The following is an 18,794-nucleotide window of genomic DNA, read 5'->3' as shown; positions in this document are numbered from 1 at the left end:
TTAAAATAATATTTAGGTACTGGTTTAAATCCATCTTTTCTTCTAAGCTTTTTTGCAGAATCGCTAGGAAGCTTTAAGTTTTATTTCATTCTAAGCTTCCAGAGAAAATATGAAATATAAATATGTATAAATATTTTGGAACAATTTTTATTTTATTCATGAACAAAACATGCATCTTGATTTTCCTTATGTTTGGTGAATATATGTTAGAAACCATTTTAGCAATTTTTAGAAAAGGTTTTGAGTTAATTACTAGCTTAGATTTGAACCACTCCACCTCCTTGCTTCTAGTGAATTAATAAAGAGAAAGTCTAAGCAGCCATCAGATTCATAAATCACTGGAAATGCAAAAGATAACATAAAAGTATTTTTCTTTTGTTTAGCCATTTATCATTTTGCTTGCACATTAACCAAGAGAGCTCCCTTGAGGTAAGCAATGGAAAGATAAATGTTTTTTCTTGGTTTTTTTTCAGTTGTAACTAGTAGATCATAAGTGAAAAGATTGCACTTGTCAAAGCATATACTATTGTCGCAACTCTTTATATCCACTGCCAGTAGCAATTAAAAAATGAGGATTGGTGCTCTGATAAATAATTGTTACTATTTTTTTTTATATATATACAACAGGCACTAGATTTTCAAGTCCCAGGCTACCAACAAGACCAAGTCGAAAACGAACATTGTCCTTGTCACCATTGTCTGATCATAGTTTTGACCTTCAGACAATGATCCGCACATCTCCAAACTCCTTGGTGACAATTCTGAACAATTCCCGTAGCAGTTCTTCAGCTAGTGGCTCTTATGGGCATTTATCTGCAAGTGCAATAAGGTAAATCATGATATATATATATATTGATATATATATATGTCTTGCAAGACTTCATAAATCCTTTTATGAACAACTTTTTGTACAACTTTCATTTCAAGTAACTGTATCTGGGATCAAGAAATTAATCTCCTCCTCAAGGATATTGTATCATTTAAATATCCTTTTTTTAGTATAGTATGAACACCAAAAATAAAAGATCTTGACCAATCAAAATCATTTAAATGAAATGTATTAGGCACAATTTTGGGAGGAAATACAAGAAATGCAACATATTCAAAGGAAATATTTTCTAAAATGCATGAATATTTTGAAATACTTCAAAATACGTACTTTAATTTTTCAGAATCCTGTGAAGAATAGGACTTTTTATGAGAAAATAATCTCATAAAACCTTTGATTTTCTTTTGTTATTCTTTCTTGATGACTACTATTCTGGGACAGATTGGTTATATGTGATACAATTTAATGCAATTGAGTTATTTTTCTTTTAAAGAAAAATTAGTAACTATCATCTCATGAAATCATGTTCCATAATCTATGCATTTAAAAAAGAAATTTAGTTCACTATTTTGCAATGTCTCAGTTATTCTTTGTTTATTTGACCAAGTTTGCATGTTGCTACTGACTAAAGGTACATCTGAATGTTTTTGAGCTACGGGAAAAATAACAATTTGTGAAAGCTAACACTGATAGTTATATGAGAAGATCAATTTAATCACAAGAAATTTTTGGTGATGTTGATGCATAAGTAATCCTATTGATAAAAAGTTCTAACTTGGGCAGAAAGAAAAGACCTGATTAATGGTTTGTGTCTGATTGCCACTATACAGTAGAGTATACAAGTCTCTACTGTATAAAGTAACACAGTTACTATTACTCTTGTTCATGTCAAAAGAAAAGAAATCTGAATAGGCACTTGTGGGAATTTTAATAGCCATGGGGAAAAAATAGGAGAAGGATCTTGAAGCTCTTGAATTAAGGCAGGATATAATGTGTGTGTGTGAGGCGGGGGAAAGAGGGAGAGAGAGGGAGAGAGAGAGAGAGAGAGAGAGAGAGAGAGAGATTGTTTTTTGTTCCTGACAACTGGCAGTTTTCCTGGCAAGATTTCAGACACAATTTGCCATTGTCTCCTTCCCACAGCTGAGATATTGTCACAAGGCTATTCACTTGCTTTTTTACCATAGATGGAATTAGAATCATTATCTCTCAACTTTTAGTCTGACATTTTAGCAGCTAAACCAAACTGGATCTATGCATATGTGCTTACAGATTATAATATAAACCAACAAGTCACTGAGAACTGCAATCTATATTTTCTAAGGATTTAAAATTGTTTCAATGGGGGAAGGAATTTGATATTGAAATGAGAAAGAGAGAGAGACAGAGAGACAGAGAAAGAAAGAAAGAAAGAAAGAAAGAAAGAAAGAAAGAAAGAAAGAAAGAAAGAAAGAAAGAAAGAAAGAAAGAAAGAGAAAGAAAGAAAGAAAGAAAGAAAGAAAGAAAGAAAGAAAGAAAGAAAGAAAGAAAGAAAGAACCATTATACACAAATCATTTAGATCAGTGTTCTTCAACCTTTCTAACACCACAGACTGGCAGCAGAGGCAGTGGAGAGGGGATGATTTCACTTGTGCGTTCGCCGCTTGTGCAAATGAACTTCACACACTCACCTGTCACTTGTGCAACATGATTCCCAATGGGCTGTGGACTGGTATCAGTTCAGGGATCAGGGCTTGGGCACCCCTGATTCAGATAACCCCTTTTGTTCCCCCTCCCCCCATTACTTCCTTTTGTCTGGATGTAGTCTGAACTTATTTAAATGTTATTAATATTTTTAAAAATTGAAAAAGTTAAAATGAACTTGAACCTTGTGTGGCCCAAAATTCAGCAGTTATTTAACTAAACCTGTTTTGGTGGGATGAGAAAAATTAAACTGTTTTTAGAGGAGGAAAGGGGCACTCCTTTGTACTCAAGAGGGTCTGGATCTGCCCAGCAGAGCTCTAGCTGACCCTGATCCATAGCCACTGAGCTATAACTGCAAACTTGGGAAAGGACTCACTTTCTCGGAAGCTGCTGCTCCGTCTGTGCCATAGCAGTACTAAAGCGACCTTCATTGCTTCATTTAAGCAGAGGCAAGCTTATGCAGGACTTATTACAAGTCATGAGATTGTGGTTTCATGGTACGTAAATTTATTATTATTACTTGTGGATAACTAAAATTTGTATGCTCAACATTTTATCTTTTGCACAAGTTTGATGGTTAGTATACACAAATAAGCATTCAAAACTTCCTGCATTGTTTCTCAAATTTGACATTTTTTAAAATGAGTGGATTTCAACAGGTTGACTGGGGAATTCTGGGACTTCAACTCCACACATCTTACAGTTGCTAAGATTGAGACACTACCTTAATGGGAATATAGGTGGAAAACATTTCTCTCTATATATTTCTTTTATTTAAAACATGTATGTGCCACATCCTATTAATATAAATCTCAAAGCAATGTCAGCTATAATGGAGGACACTTTGATTTAGTCACTGTACTATCGAATTTTTGCAGCTTAGGATCTTACCTATTCCACCTCATTTCCATGAGAACTTTATTATGCATGCTGTAAATTTTACTTGATGGTGTTATCTGTTTAATATCTCTTTTATTAGATAAGTAGATAATTATAGTTGCGTTTAGTTTTCTGTTTTAGTAGTTACTTTATTATTAAATTATTTACATTGTTAAATTATTTTAATTATTTAATTACTATTTACATGATTAAATTAAATTATTTACTTATTAATATTTCTGTTGATTTTAGTTGGTGATAGAATGGACAATTACACATTTCAAAACCAAAGAATTCAAAATGTATCAATACATCCAGAGCAAAGAATATATGTTGAAGAGAAAAGATTAACAATTTTGGACCAGTTTTTCAGTTATCTGATATATATCCTGATTGTCTCAGTTGTGAATCTGGAAGAAACTCTGGCTTATGCTGTTTCAAAGAATCCTGGCACAAATTTCCCTTAATATCAAGTTGCCTTTGGAAGGGAAAATGCAGAGATTCATACAAATACTTTCTTTCTAGAAATCCAATGAATGACAAAAATTGGCAGTAGATTTCTGCTGAGGTTTTTTTCAAGCATACCTTTGATTTTTCCTCTGATATTTGACTATTTCTGTTCTCTATTTGAGAACATTTGAGCAGGCTTCCTGAGCATAAACATGAAATTAATGAAGTCTTAATATCTAGTTAGTTTCACCTTTCTTCTTAGTTGAAATGATGTTAAACAAGTTGAAAACTGATTAAGCAGTTGGGGGGCCAAGAGAAAGAAGTCAAAAGGTCACACTTTTCTTAAAGCCATAGATTTATAGTTCTTGATTATTTTTATATTAGGAAAGATTGTGCAGGAAGATCATTTCCTGTAAATAGTCTTATCCATTATTCCTCATATTTGAATTGGATTTCCATGATCTGCATAAGATACTGTAAGGCATCCAGAAAGTACCCATTAAAGTCAAAACTTCCTTTTAAGTTAGATTTGAAGAATCATGCATGTGCATCCCAGGGGTGGGATTCAATTTTTTAAACAACCGTTCTGTGGGCGTGGCTTAGTTGGTGGGCATCGCTTGGTGGTCATGTGACTGGGTGGGCATGGCCAACTCGACGTCACTCACATTGAGGGGCACTTCTCCTCACCTGGCTTCTCATGACAGTGGGGATGCTGCAATGGTCTTAAGTGTGAAAAATGGTCATAAGTCACTTTTTTTAGTGCCATTGTAACTTTGAATGGTCACTAAATGAACTGTTGTAAGTCAGGGATTATCATAAAAAAATACAAAAAGCCTCTGCTTGCAAAAAGCTGCCCTAAATATCAATAATTAGATTAAAAATACCTGCAAGCTGGAGTTACAAATCAGGCAGGGTGCCAGAGTACCTTGAGAAATTAAAATAGATAATATGCAATGATAACTATCAACTCTTGCTCATAAAGTGAAACCCTTTAGCAGAGAAGTCATTTAAGCTCTCCAGAAAGAGCGCAGTCAGGAAAAGCAATCCTTAGATTCAGTTGCACCACTTAAATATACCAGCTAGTCTCACTTAACTCACAAGACTAAGGAAATCATCCAGATTTAAGGAAAGATCACATGCCCTCCAGAAAGGCAGTAAAAAAAAAATCAGTGCCAAGCTTGCATCCTGCCTCTTGGAAGTACATCCCCAAAGGACAATGCCAGAAACCCCTGAAGCAGTGAAAGAAGCCCCCCCTCCCCAGATAGAAAAAAACAACCATGAGAAAGTATTTCCTTTCAACAGCAGTGTAAAAAGCTTAAAACTTCCCCTTTAAGAAAGTACCAGAAAAGAAAAGAAAAAACCTCCTTTGGAGACAGTCTCCACTCCACTCTTTTGGAGTAAGTCTAGGCATACTGCCAAGAATGTAATAAGGGTGGAAAAAAACAAACGGAGATTTCTTCCAACGATGGGTTCTCTGAACTGCTTAGAAAGTTAACAACTGGTTCTAGGTGAGAACCGGTAGAATCCCACCCCTGATGTACATACATACACACATACATACACACATACATACATACATACATACATACATATTTTTAAAAGTGAGAAAAAATAAAACAGTAGCCACTCTGGAGTCTTCTGTACTAATGAAAGCAGCTTTGATGCAGTCTATCAGCACTCTTTTGTGATATTTAGAAGTTTCTTCAGATGGCAAGTGACCAAAAATTAAAGACCAGAGCAATTCTTGAGTTGATAGAATTTGTAAAATCTTTTATTCGTCTCAAATATTATTATAGAATTTAGTGGTATGCAGAAAGAACATATGTCTGTATTTAAAAAGATCTCTGGGTATATATCTAATATCTAATATAAATTATATGAATATATTAATATATAATATAAATTATATGCATATAATTACATTTGGGAATTTTCTGCCCATCAACCAGAAAAGTAGCATCTCCTTTGTTAACAAATAGCTTGCCTTTATATCACTGACTAGAAAAGGCTAGAAGAGGAAACCCTTGTCCTAACATTTAGTGTTTCAATAAACTCAGGAGAGAATGGCATTGCTGCCAGCAAGTGACATTGATGACCAGCAAAATAACAAAAGTGTAGGCAAAATGGTGTCACACTCCCTGCCCCAATCCCTACATACAACATATTACAGTAAAAAGATCAGCCACAATAAACCTTGTCTTGACAGTATCTGCAACAAATTTATTTGGGACAAAAACAACAGAGAGATGTCAGAGCAACCTTTTCTTAATTAAAATCAACTTTCTGACCACTGCTGTTTTCCAGGTGGTGCTGCTTCTATTTTTTAAAACAGCTCTTGTATTCTTTCAGAAATGTGTTCAACTCAGATTTAAAATAATTGATCTAGACAAATAGCTCAAGAAATACCTAGCTAGAAAATATGTATGCTTAACTTAAATATGTATGCTTAACTTAAAAGGCTCTACATAATTATTTTTGTTATTACATAATTATTTTTGATTTTTTTTGTTAAATAAGGAAGACTTCAGCTTTTAAAATATGGTATTTCTCCAGTTTGCTGGAAGGATAATCCAATTGTGTGGGTGTAGACTCCTCTTCTGTTTGGAGATACCTAGCAGTCAGGACCACTTTGGGGTATCACAACAGCAAAGTGAGCTGGAAGTCCCTCAAAGGGCACAGTCAAATTTCTCCTCCACACAAAGTGAGGCTTCTACCTCTGGAGATGAGGAACAGAGGGATTCAGGCCTTTCAGAAGCTGAGGGCAGGAATCCTGAGACCCCAGCATTTTCAGGGCTTTTTCAACCATCCCTTTTCAGTTCTTTGCTGTTTGAGGCAAAAGCAGCAACAAATCTGGGAGCTGACCCACCCAAAACGGAGTCAAATACAAATCTGTCAGACTCAGGGGAACTTTTATTCCCAAAGCCTACTAAAGGAACCGAGGAGATTCCCTCAAATAATTTCTTTAGAAATATAATTCGAGTTCAGTGGCAAAAAACAGTGGTGTTTACAACACCTAAAAGAGATTTTTTAATATGGCTTCAGACCTTGCTGAGGAGCTTCATTCTCCAATTATAGATGAACCAGTGGCTGCCTTAACTTCCTCATCCATATTAGCTAATGATGGGGAGGATTCCTTGAAAGCAGAAGATAGGAAGGCAAAATTGACACTGTGTAAGACGCATCAGGCTTCAGCCTGGGCAATAAAATCTTCCACAACTGCATCTTTCTTCAACAGGGCCATACTTCTTTGGTATGCCAGATGCGAGAGAAGGTTCCCCGGGGGACATCCGCACTCAGCAGGACTTCAACAAAGTGATAGCTGCTGTGGAATTCTCAGCAGATACCACCATGTATGCCGTGAGGTTCGCCTCTAAAGCTATGGCCACCTCTATAGGGGCCTGAAAAATACTGTGGGTTCATCATTGGCAGGGAGACATGAGATCTTAGTGGAAGCTAGTTTCTGCCCCTTACAGCAGCAGCAAACTATTTGGAGAGGCCCTAGATTCTGTGTTGGTAGAGAATAAAGACAGGAAGAAGGTTCTATCTTTGGCGTTCAGAAAATCGGACCACCGTTGATCTCCATATTTTTGCAGGCATTCCTTTCGGGCCACAGACACCGGACAGTTTCAGAGGACATACACACATGGGCACAGACAACCAGACAGATCTGATTTCAAGGATAGATATGGTCAACAAGACCAAAACAAACATCTATTCAGGGGCACGAGCAGCTGCCCCTTCCATTGCACCAAATGACGGACAGATAACCCCTCCCATTGGAGGCCATCTAAGTCTGTTTGCTGGTCAGTGGGAACAATAACAGACACCTGGATCCTAAACGTTGAGACTAGAAATTCTCCCTCTAATTTCTCTCCACACCCCCGAACTTCTTCATAATTTGTCAGATTCCAAGGGACAAGGTAAAAAGAAACTTTATGGAGGCAGCAGTGCAACACCTACTGGACATCCAAGCCATCCAACCGGTCCCATGAGACGAACAAGGACAGGGGTTCTATTCCATCCAAAGAATTCAGGGGGATGGAGGGCAATTCTGGACCTAAAAAGACTGAACAAATATCTGATATACAAGAAATTCAAAATGCAGTCCCTTCAGTTGATACTGGGAGCATTCAGGAAGGCGACTTCCTTACCTCCATAGACCTTACGGAGGCTTACCTATACATTCCTATTCTACAAGCTCATTGGAAATTCCTGCATTTTCAGTATGCTGGCTGGCATTTCCAATACAAGGCCCTACCCTTTGGTCTATCATCAGCGCTCAGAGCTTTCACCAAAGTGCTGGCAGCAGTGGCAGTGCACCTCAGAGCATGTTCAATGTTACCTGGACAACATACTGATACAGTCCTCTTCACCGGACAGAGCGGCAGAAGATCTACAGATCACCGTCAGGATCCTGCAGGAACTTTGGTTCTCGGTGAATTTCGACAAGAGTCATCTGTTCCCAACAAATTGACTACTGCACTTGGCAGCAATCATAGATAACAGGTCATGTGAGGTCTGCCTGTCACAAGAACGACAAGCCAGTATCGAGGTACTGGTGGCCCAAATTCAGTCAGCCTGAACAGTGATGCTGGACCTTACTATCACAGCTCCTGTGTCCTGCATAGCAATTGTACAGTGGACATGGCTTCATGCAAGGACACTACAGTGGTTTCTTTTGCCATACCAGAGGTCAAACTCAAGGTTCAGGTTCCAACTAAGGTGCTGTATGGTAGAGATCACCAACCATAAGCAAGGGCTGTATCTTCAAGGAACCAAAGAGCCTATCTATCACCACAGAGATGCTAATATGTTCAGCTGGGGCGCACGCTTCCAGTCCCAGATAGCACAGGGACAGTGGTCAAAACCAGATCTCAGAAACATCAACCGCCTAGAACTCAGGGCAGCCCATCTAGCCCTAAAGAGATTCCAAGACAGGATTTCGGGACACCATTTACTCATTCTAACGGACAATGTGGTCACCAAGGCACTCATCAACCGTCAAGGCAAGGGGAGGTAAGACAATTAGGACTTTGGGCAGAGAGACACCTGCTCTCATCAGAGCAGAGCACATCTCGGGGAGAACAAATGTACAGGCGGACTGGCTCAGCAGGACCACAGTCGACCACTCAGAGTGGCGACTACATCCAGACCTGTTCAGGGAGCTGTCAGGGAGGCTCAGAAGACCAGTCCTTGACCTCTTCGCTTCTCCATCAAATGCCCAGTTACCAAGATTTTACTCCAGGTTCCCAGCAACAGGGGCAGAGGGAGTCAATGCTCTCTGCATTCCATGGCCCCGGGGACTGCTATATGTGTTCCCGCCACTTCCACTAATCCCGAGAGTTATAAACAAACTGATAGAGGAGAGGGCGGAGATCCTACTCCTGGCACCACACTGGCCAAGACTAGATACGTGGACCTGATCAGTCTTTCAATAACCAAACCATGGAGGATCCCTCAAGACAGAATAACTCTCAGTCAGGGAGCCCTGCTTCATCCAGATCCGCAATGGTTTCAGCTAACCATTTGGCACTTGAATGGTCAGCCCTAAGCCAGCTCAAGTGCTGCAGTAAAGTAATACAAACATTACAGGCCTCTACGAGGCCTTCAACTCACAGAATCTATAATGCCACTTGGAGAGCCTTTTGCAGCTGGTGCTCCAAAGAACATATTGATCTGACCAATGTATCAGTGACCCAAATCCTGAAGTTTCTACAGGAGGGACTGGACAAGGGCCTGTCCCCCAACACCATATGCAAGCAAGTGGCGGCTTTGGCAACCGTATTAGGCTGTGGGAATTTGGAATCCCTTGCCTTATGTTCGCTGGTGCACAGCTTCATTAGAGGTGCAACTAACCTAAAGCCCCCAGTAATACACAGATATCCCAGTTGGCATCTACCTAAAGTACTGAGGGCGCTCATGACAGAACCATTTGAACTGTTACAATCAACCAGCCTACAATTCCTCACCTGGAAGGTAGCATTCCTTGTAGCCATTACCTCAGCAAGAAGAATATCAGAGTTAGCAGCTCTCTCCATGAGAGAAGACCTTTGCATAATTCACTCAAAGAAGGTGATTCTAAGGCTGGATCCCACCTTCCTCCCAAAGGTAAATGCCTCATTTCACAGGGCATAGGAAATTATCTTACCAGATTTTACATGCTTTTGAACTACTAAAGTTGGCAGAAGCTGGGACAAGTAACAGGAGCTCACTCCGTTACGTGGTGCTAGGGATTCGAACTGCCAAACTGCCAACCTCTCTGATCAACAAGCTCAGCCTCTTAGCCACTGAGCCACCATGTCCCTACCCTTAGGACAGCTGGGTTTGCTATGTCCCACACAATTACATTATCCTTCCAGGACACTAGAGAAAAAGCGTTAGTCTTACATGCTTCTTCTCAGTGTGCTGAAGGATAATCCAATCCTACCCTGGCAACTGTCTAGTCTAGAGTCCAGGAGAATTATCACCAGCACCAATACAAATCAAGTCAATCAACACATCTTCATCAAAACTGGGCATGCTCAGGAGGAGGAGGTATGACCAGAAATCTGATTGATTCAGCCTCCAAGCAGAAGAGGAGTCTAAGGTAAAGGTAAAGGTTCCCCTCACACATATGTGCTAGTCGTTTCTGTCTCTAGGGGGCAGTGCTCATCTCCGTTTCAAAGCCAAAGACAAATTCTTTGTCTTGATAGAATACTCTGATTCAGCTTTTTGAGCATTAGACCAGTGCAAGAGTCTACTTAGAAAGTCTGGTACAGGTGGTACATAATCCTACCATTATGAGTATATATCCTTTTTTCTATCTGTCCTTTTCAGAATGATTTTGTACCTCTATACTAAAGCTGCAGATCTACTCCTTGGATAGGAAAGATTTCTAGAATCTTTAGTTAGTGTGGAAAAGTTTTCAGTGGAGACCTTCATTCCCTCAGAGAGAGTCTTATCAGAGGCTGGATACCATTGGAGTATTACCAATGTAATGATCAGTGGTGGATAATCTAGAATCCCAAAATGGATGGAGCTGTCTGTTTTTGAGTCTACTCTTCTCCTTTCTTTTTTTCCCCAGTCTTCCCTTCTCTACGCACTCTTTTCCAGTTTGTGAGTCTTTTTTCATTCCTTTATAAAATAAAGCACTTTTGCAATAAGTTCTGAGTGATCACTTGCAGATAATTTTTGCAAATATGAACTTTCCCTGGCTAGTTGTACATTGTATATCTCTGCCATGGATGTTTTAGGAGGTCACTAGGAGGAAATGTTGGCCTATGTCTCTATACATAAGTAGAAGCCTTTTCTGTATATAGATAGAGAAAGTCAGATTTTGTCTGGTATTTTTGTTTTACAAAATGGAAATGTAGAGGTGTTGAATTAATTTTGATAAATTCAGAATAAAATTTTTGACAAGTAACTATGAAAATCAATAATTGCAGATTTTCTTTTTTAATTTTTTTAAACATTGTTATATATTATTATTTCACAATAGTGGAAAAATCTCAATATTCCCTTATTTATTTGTATTGGGAGTCATTCATGAGCAATGAATTAAACTTTATATATTAAATCTATCTAGCACAAGCATGATGAAAACATGCCCTCCTGGTATATTAAATTGACTTAAACTGAAACCACAAAAACTCCTCTAATACAGTTTCAAAAGGTTATGTCTTCACATAATGTTTTCAAAGTATAATAATAATCTGATCATTTCTGTGTCAAGTAAGAATTCTAGATTGATTTGTTCTATGTCCAGTCCTCTGATTGCAAGAGATTTATACTATTACTGATAAATGGCAGTCCTGCCTCTTCTTAAAATCCTCCAGTGATCTGGCACTCACATCTTCTGAAGGCAATTTCTACTGGTTAATTGTTCTCACCATTAGGATTTTTCTCCTTAGTTTTAGGTTGTTTCTCTTATTGGTTGGTTTCCATCCATTGTTTCTTGTCCTTTCTACAGTTGCTTTGGTAAATAAGTTGATCCCCTCTTCATTGGGGCAAGCCTTCAACTATTGGAAGACTGTTATGATGTCACCCCCTGGTCCTTCTGTTTACTAGACTAAGAATAGCCACTTCCTGCAATTGTTCTGCCTATGTTTTAACTTCTAGGCCCCTATTTATTTTTACTGCTGTTCTCTGAATTGTTTCCAAAGTCTCAACATCTTTTTTATATTGGGGTGCCCAGGGGTGGGATTCTACAGGTTCGTACCTATTCGCTAAAACCTGTTGTTAACTTTTTAAGCAGTAAGAACTGGTTGTTAGAAGAAATGTCCTTTTCCACTTTACAAGGCGAATCCTGTAAGGAAGGCAGGAAACATTCTGTTGTTGTTTCTAGTCTTATTTTTATTGCCCTGCTTACAGAAACTGGTTCTCCGTTAATCCTTATTACCAGGTGTGGGATTCAAATTTTTTAACAACCGGTTCTGTGAGCATGGCCTAATTTGTGGATGTGGCTTGGTGGTCATGTGACTGGCTGGGCGTGGCTGGTATATAAATACTATAAATATTTATGTAAATATTGATTTTTTTATATAAAAAAGAGCAACTTTTACCCAAAAGCAGGCAGGCAGATTGAGTTGCTCACCGAATCACAGATTCATTCAGAGATCGATCTTTCTGCCATCTGCTAGCTGAGTCTCACATAAAATTTGCTTGCAAGCAAACTCACAAAATTAACTCACAACACACCATGTATGTAAATATTGAATTTTTTATTTTTTTAAAAAGAGCAACTTTTACCCAAAATCAGGCAAAGCAGGCAGGCAGATTGAGTTGCTCACAGAATCACAGATTCACTCAGAGATCTATCTTTCTGCAATATACTAGCTGAGTCTGGACTGAAAAATAAAAGCTTCAGTCCTAAGGAAAGTTCAGCTCTGCTTTTAGATTAGCTAGAAAGCAAGAAATCCAACGATTTCCTGCTTTCTAGCTAATCTAAATTGGCACAGCAGAACAGCTGATGGTCAGGGGAAAAAAAGGAAAAATAGCAACTTAGCAAGCAAGTTTGATGGCATGCATACCAAGTAAGAAGTGAGGGAGAGGGGAGGGGAGGGGCCAGCCAGTGGCGCAATTTGTCAGTTCTCCAAACTGTGCAAAATCGTAACAACCGGTTCTATAGAACTGGTCCGACCATGTAGAATCCCACTCCTGCTTATTACATTCTTGGCAGTACACCTAGATTTCCTGTAGCCTGAGCTTCTCCACAGTTTTTTTCTTTGCTGGGGCTTGCCGCTTGACTTTCTTAAAGGAGAAGGGTTGTTTTAAGCTTTTTACACTGCTGTTGGGAGGAAATACTCCCTGTTGGAGTTCTTCCAGCCCGGATCAGCACTTTGAACAAATAATTGAATAATGAAGCAGAACGGCCAGAAAGAAGCTTTTAATGACAAGGAACCAAGATGAGTGACATTCAGCAAGGCTTATTGGCTAGCTAGAAAGATTGACATTCAAAAGTGAGTTTGGTCTAAAACTGGTTTTTGGTGAAGTTTAATTCTGTGCTTGGTGATGTTTAATCCTGTGTTTATTGATGGGATAATTTTCCCTATTCAGCTTTGTTGGGAAGGAAAAAAGGTTAATCTCTGATCCTGAAAAGAAACTGGGTTGAGAAATCTGGCTAGTTCCTGTGTCTATTTGTTTTGGTAATTGGTTTAACAAACAACAGCTACTGTTGTGATTTAATTATTTGTATTCTGTTTGAATTTTTTCCTGCCTCATGGTTTCTTTTTCTACCTGGGGAGGGGGTCTTCCTTCACTGCTTTAGTGGTTCCTGGTATTGTCCTTTTGAGGTATATTTCCAAGAGGCAGGATGCAAGCTTGGCACTGATTTTTTTTATTGCCTTTCTGGGAGCATGTGATCTTTCCTTAAATTTGGATGATTTCCTTAGGATATTTTGTGAGGTGAGTGAGATCAGCTGGTGCAAATGGATCTAAGGATTGCTTCTCCTGGATATGCTCTTTCTGGAGAGTTTAAATAACCTCTCTGCTAAAGGATTTCATTTTATGAGCAAGAGTTGGCTGCTGATAGTTATCATTGCATTTTAACTATTTTAATTCCTCAAGGTGCTCTGGCACCCTGCCTAATTTGTAACTCCAGCTTGCAGGTATTTTTAATCTAATTATTGATATTTAGGGAAGCTTTTTGCAAGTAAAGAAGCTTTTTGTATTTTTGTACGGTAATCCTTGACTTACAACAGTTTATTTAGTGACCATTCAAAGTTACAATGGCACTGAAAAAAGTGACTTATGACCATTTTGCACATTTACGACCGCTGCAGCATCCCCACTGTCATGAGAGGCCAGGTGAGGAGAAGCGCCCCTCAACATGGGAGATGTCGACTTGGCCACGCCCACCCAATCACATGACCACCCACCCACACCTACCCAGCTGGTCATTAAGGCAGAGAACCAGTTGTTAAATTATTTGGATCCACCCCAGGGGGTGCCCAAAACAGGATAAAATATTCTAAGTGTGGTCTTAACAAGACTTAGTAGAATAGTGCTAGTAATTTATTTATTTATTCATTCATTCATTCATTTATTTATCTTGCCGCCTATTCACCCATGGTGACTCGAGGCGGCTTACAGAATTTAAAAACATATTTAAAATAAAAAACAATAAAAACTAACAAAAGTAATCAAATAAATCAATAAAGTACAATAGAATAAAATCTGGAAAAAAATAAATAAAAAATCACCCCAAATTCCCACCCCTCTTCCTGACGATAGCAGTTCACACAAGCTATTTGATGGGCTCCATCCCACTCTAGGTTTCCCAGGCCCACTGGCAGAACCAGGTCTTCAGTGCCTTCCAGAAGAGTATTAGAGAGGGGGGCATTCTAATCTCTGGGGGAATGATGTCCCAGAGAGTGGGAGCCACCATGGAGAAGGCCCTTCTGGGTCCCACCAGGTGTATCTTCCTCAGGGATGGAACCCGCAATATTCCTTGCCTCCCCGCTCTAATGGGTCAGGTAGATGTTACCGGCAAGAGATGTTCCCTCAGATAACCTGGTCCCAAGCCATGAAGGGCTTTAAAGATGACAACCAGCACCTTGAATTGCACCCGGAAGCAAATTGGCAACCAATGCAGCTCCTGCAGAAAAGGTGAAACATGTGCACACTGGGGTCTGCACAAAACCATGTGTGATGACCCAGAGTGTAACACAAACGTAAAAAAATCCAAAACATAAATAAATGTCCTTTAATACCTCCAATTTGACCCCACTGTTCAATAATACTTAGTTGGAGATAAAACATACTCAAAAATAGTCTTCAAAAGAAAGCAATACAGTCCAAATTTAATGAGCAGATAGAGGTGAAATAAAAAACCAAACAAACTACAGTGTCAAAATTTCCACAATGGAGCAAGAGAAGTATTTACCAAATTCAAGGAGATAACAAGGCACAGTCTGTTGGAAGGACGCCAACCAAGATAACTTCAGACCAAAATAAAACACACTTTGTTTCCAGCGTTTGCCAGTACACAGGTCCGAACTCTTATTGAGTTGTCACACCTGCAGCCCATGAAGAGGATCAAGGCCCTCTCTTCCCAAGGAGACCACGTCTCTCCCTTATCCTCTCCTCCCTGCATGCCCTAGGATGGAGACGCAATGGGCCTGGGTCCTCCTCTTATTGCTCAGCCAGCCTCTGCCCTTTCCCAGCCTCCTCCACAACCTCCAGAGCCACACTTCCATTCCCTGTCGGCTGTTCCTCCTCTCCCTCAGAGTCAGTCTCCACCAGGGACGTGACACCATGTGGGCCGCTACATTTTGCACCAACTAGACCTTCCAGATGTTCTTCAAGGGCAGCCCCATGTAGAGCGCATTGCAATAATCAAGACGGGAAGTGACCAGGGCATGAGTGATTGTGAGTAGGGACCGTTGGTCTAGGAAAGGGCATAACTGGTGCACAACCCACAGTTGCGCAAAGGCCCTCCTGGCCACGACCGCCATCTGCTCTTTGAGCAGGAATTGTGAGTCCAGGAAAACCCCTAGATTACGCACAGGGACTGTTTGGGGTAGTGCCACCCCATCCAAGACAAAAGGTGGCAATTCTCCCTGAGCCAACAAACCCCAAACCCAGAGCCACTCGGTCTTGCATGGGTTTAGTTTCATCCCGTTGCTCCCCATCCAGGCCCTAACTGCCTCCAGGCATGTGATGTTGATTCTATCCTTCTATCAATTCTATCTACAAATAGAATTGTATTGGTTTTTTTGGTTGCTGCTGCGCAATGTTCGTTCAGGTTTAGATAGTTGGCCACTAGGAATCCAATATCCTTCTCACCGTTTCTAGTGTTGAACCAAGTTTTAACTAGTCCGTACTTGTATTTTTGATTTTTGATTGTTTGTTTTGTAATTTCTGAATTTGTCCTGATTTTTGAAGGATTTGATAATTTAAGAATATAGCTTCTAGAACAATTTTAAATCTCAAAAACATCTATCAGTGATCTCCCTTTTGGGGACAAAATCATTCCTTGACAATTAGAAATACTGCTGAGGATTTGAATGATTCCCACTTCATTCTTTAGAATAGAATAGAATAGAATAGAATAGAATAGAATAGAATAGAATAGAATAGAATAGAATAGAATAGAATTCTTTATTGGCCAAGTGTATATGTTCTCAATGTACATAAAGAAAAATATGTATCTTATGATTTATCAAGAATCGTAAGATACAATTCTTAGTGATAGTCATAAGTTACTAATAAGCAATCAAATCATACTAGGAAACAATAAAACAATACAAATTGTAAACATACAAGCAACACGGTTATAGTCATAAGTGGGAAGAGAAAGATACTAGGAAGGATGAGAAGAATAATAGTAGTACAGTCTTAGTAAATAATTTGACAGTGTTATGGGAATTAGTTTAGCAGAGTGATGGCATTCAGGAAAAAACTGTCTTTGTGCCTAGTTGTTCTAGTGTGCAGTGCCCTATAACATCGTTTTGAGGGTAGAAGTGGAAACAATTTATGCCCAGGATGTGAGGGGTTTGTAGATATTTTCACAACCCTCTTTTTGTTTCGTGCAGTATACAGGTCCTCGATGGAAGACATGTTGGTAGCATTTTTTTTCCTGCAGTTCTAATTATCCATTGATGTCTGTGTCTGTCTTGTTTTGTTGCAAGCCAAACCAGATAGTTATAGAAGTGCAGATGACAGATTCAATAATTCCTCTGTAGAACTGTATCAGCAGCTGTTTGAGCTTTCTGAGTTGACGCAGAAAGAACATTCTTTGTTGTGCTTTTTTGATGATGTTTTTGATGTTAGATGTACATTTTAAGTCTTGTGATATAATAGAACCTAGAAACTTCTTTTTTTTAATAATTTATATTTATTTTAAAACAAGTCCATCTTTCAATTATACACTGTGTTGACTGGATACATATATCTTGTGCAAGTGTTTATATTTTGTATACATTTCTTATTAAAGCATTCATATTGCAAACTACTCAACCTTATATATCTTATCAGTTATAACAATATCATTTAACTTCTTACTTTATTTTCTAACCATTTATAAAACAAATCCCAAATCATGTAATATTTTGCTTTTTCTTGTTCTTTAATTACCAATGTTAAATCTACTCATTTCTGCACATTCCAATATTTTCATAATTCTTTATTGGAATCTTTTCACATTTTCAATTTTGAGCAAATACAATTCTAGCTGCTGTTAATATATGTATGATTAAATATGCTTTTTCTTTACTGTAATTTTTGGGTAATATTCCCAATAAAAATATCTCAGGTTTTAAGCCTATATGTTGTTTTATCATCTTTTCCAACCATGTGTGTATTTTTGTCCAATATCTTCTAATTTCTATAAAAATTCACCATATATGGTAATATGTTCCGGGTGTCTGGTAACATTTCCAGCATTTCACTGATTTGTCTTTAAACGTCTTTACCAGTCTTGCTGGTAAAATGTCATCTTTAAAACATCTTACACAAATTTTCTTTATATGCTGTTGACATTGTTAATTTATAATTTCTATCTCACAATTTCTGCCATTTATCTAATTTTATTCCATAACCAAAATTTTTCCCCCAAGCTATCATCGTCTCCTTCACTTGTTCTTCTTCTAATTTCACTTCTAGTAAGTAACCATACAATTTCTTAATCGTTTTTTTCTTCTGTTCCTGTTAAAAGGAAAAAAAATAAAAAGAGATAAGACCAAAAGATACCAGAAGAGGATTAGAAAGAACTACAAAAAAACCAGCAAAAGAATATATAAAATTAAATGAACTTAATGAACCATAAACTGGAATTAGTAGATAAAGAATTGTCACAAAAAATTAAAAGGGCTAAGCAAAACTTTTTTGAAAATGCAAATAAACCAGGAAGATGATTAGCATACAAGCTGAAAAAAGAAAAAGAACAGAAAAGGATAACGCATTTAACAGACAATAAAGGAATTCTTTGTCATAGAAATGAAGAGAAAAAAGAAATAGCTCAAAAGTATTATGAGAAACTATATGATCAAGAGATAATTACAGAAGAGAAAGTTAAACAATATTTGAAAGAAGCAGAATTACCCAAACTATCAGAAGAAATTAAATTAATGCTAGAAGAAAAAATAACAATGATGGAACTAATTGAATTATTAAACAGACAAAACAATGGGAAAGCACCTGGCCCGGATGGGCTACCAGCAGAACTATACAAAACATTACAAGATTCTCTTTGTAACACAATGTTACACAACAATGTTAGAGGTGCTAAATGAAGTATTGATGAAAACTAAAGTACCTAACTCATGGACGGAGGCTTACATTATTCTTATACTGAAAAAATACTCTGACTTGCAACAAATAAAAAACTATAGACCGATATCCTTATTGAATGCGTATTATAAAATGTTTGCTTCAATAATGGCAGAAAGATTAAATATATTTTTAAATCATTTTATAAATGTGGACCAAAATGGCTTCTTGCCTAAGAGACAAATAAAAGGCAATATGAGGACAATAT

General features: G+C 38.2%; 1 protein-coding gene across 4 annotated transcripts in view; it reads left to right on the top strand.

Moving 5' to 3' along the window:
- Positions 1 to 18,794, top strand: part of GLI3 (GLI family zinc finger 3) — a 438,979-nt gene that overhangs the window by 316,112 nt on the left and 104,073 nt on the right. For all 4 annotated transcript variants that reach the window (XM_087946735.1, XM_087946734.1, XM_087946736.1 and 1 more), the window contains one exon: positions 628 to 829. In XM_087946735.1, the coding sequence (XP_087802861.1) occupies positions 628 to 829 (202 nt within the window). The remainder of the gene's footprint in view (positions 1 to 627; positions 830 to 18,794) is intronic.

Source organism: Notechis scutatus, chromosome Z (genome assembly GCF_049901735.1).
Source record: "Notechis scutatus isolate UNSWTSFEM ecotype Mainland chromosome Z, rNotScu1.2, whole genome shotgun sequence".
NCBI classification, from domain to species: Eukaryota; Metazoa; Chordata; class Lepidosauria; order Squamata; family Elapidae; genus Notechis; species Notechis scutatus.
This window is presented reverse-complemented; position numbering and strand designations above follow the sequence as displayed.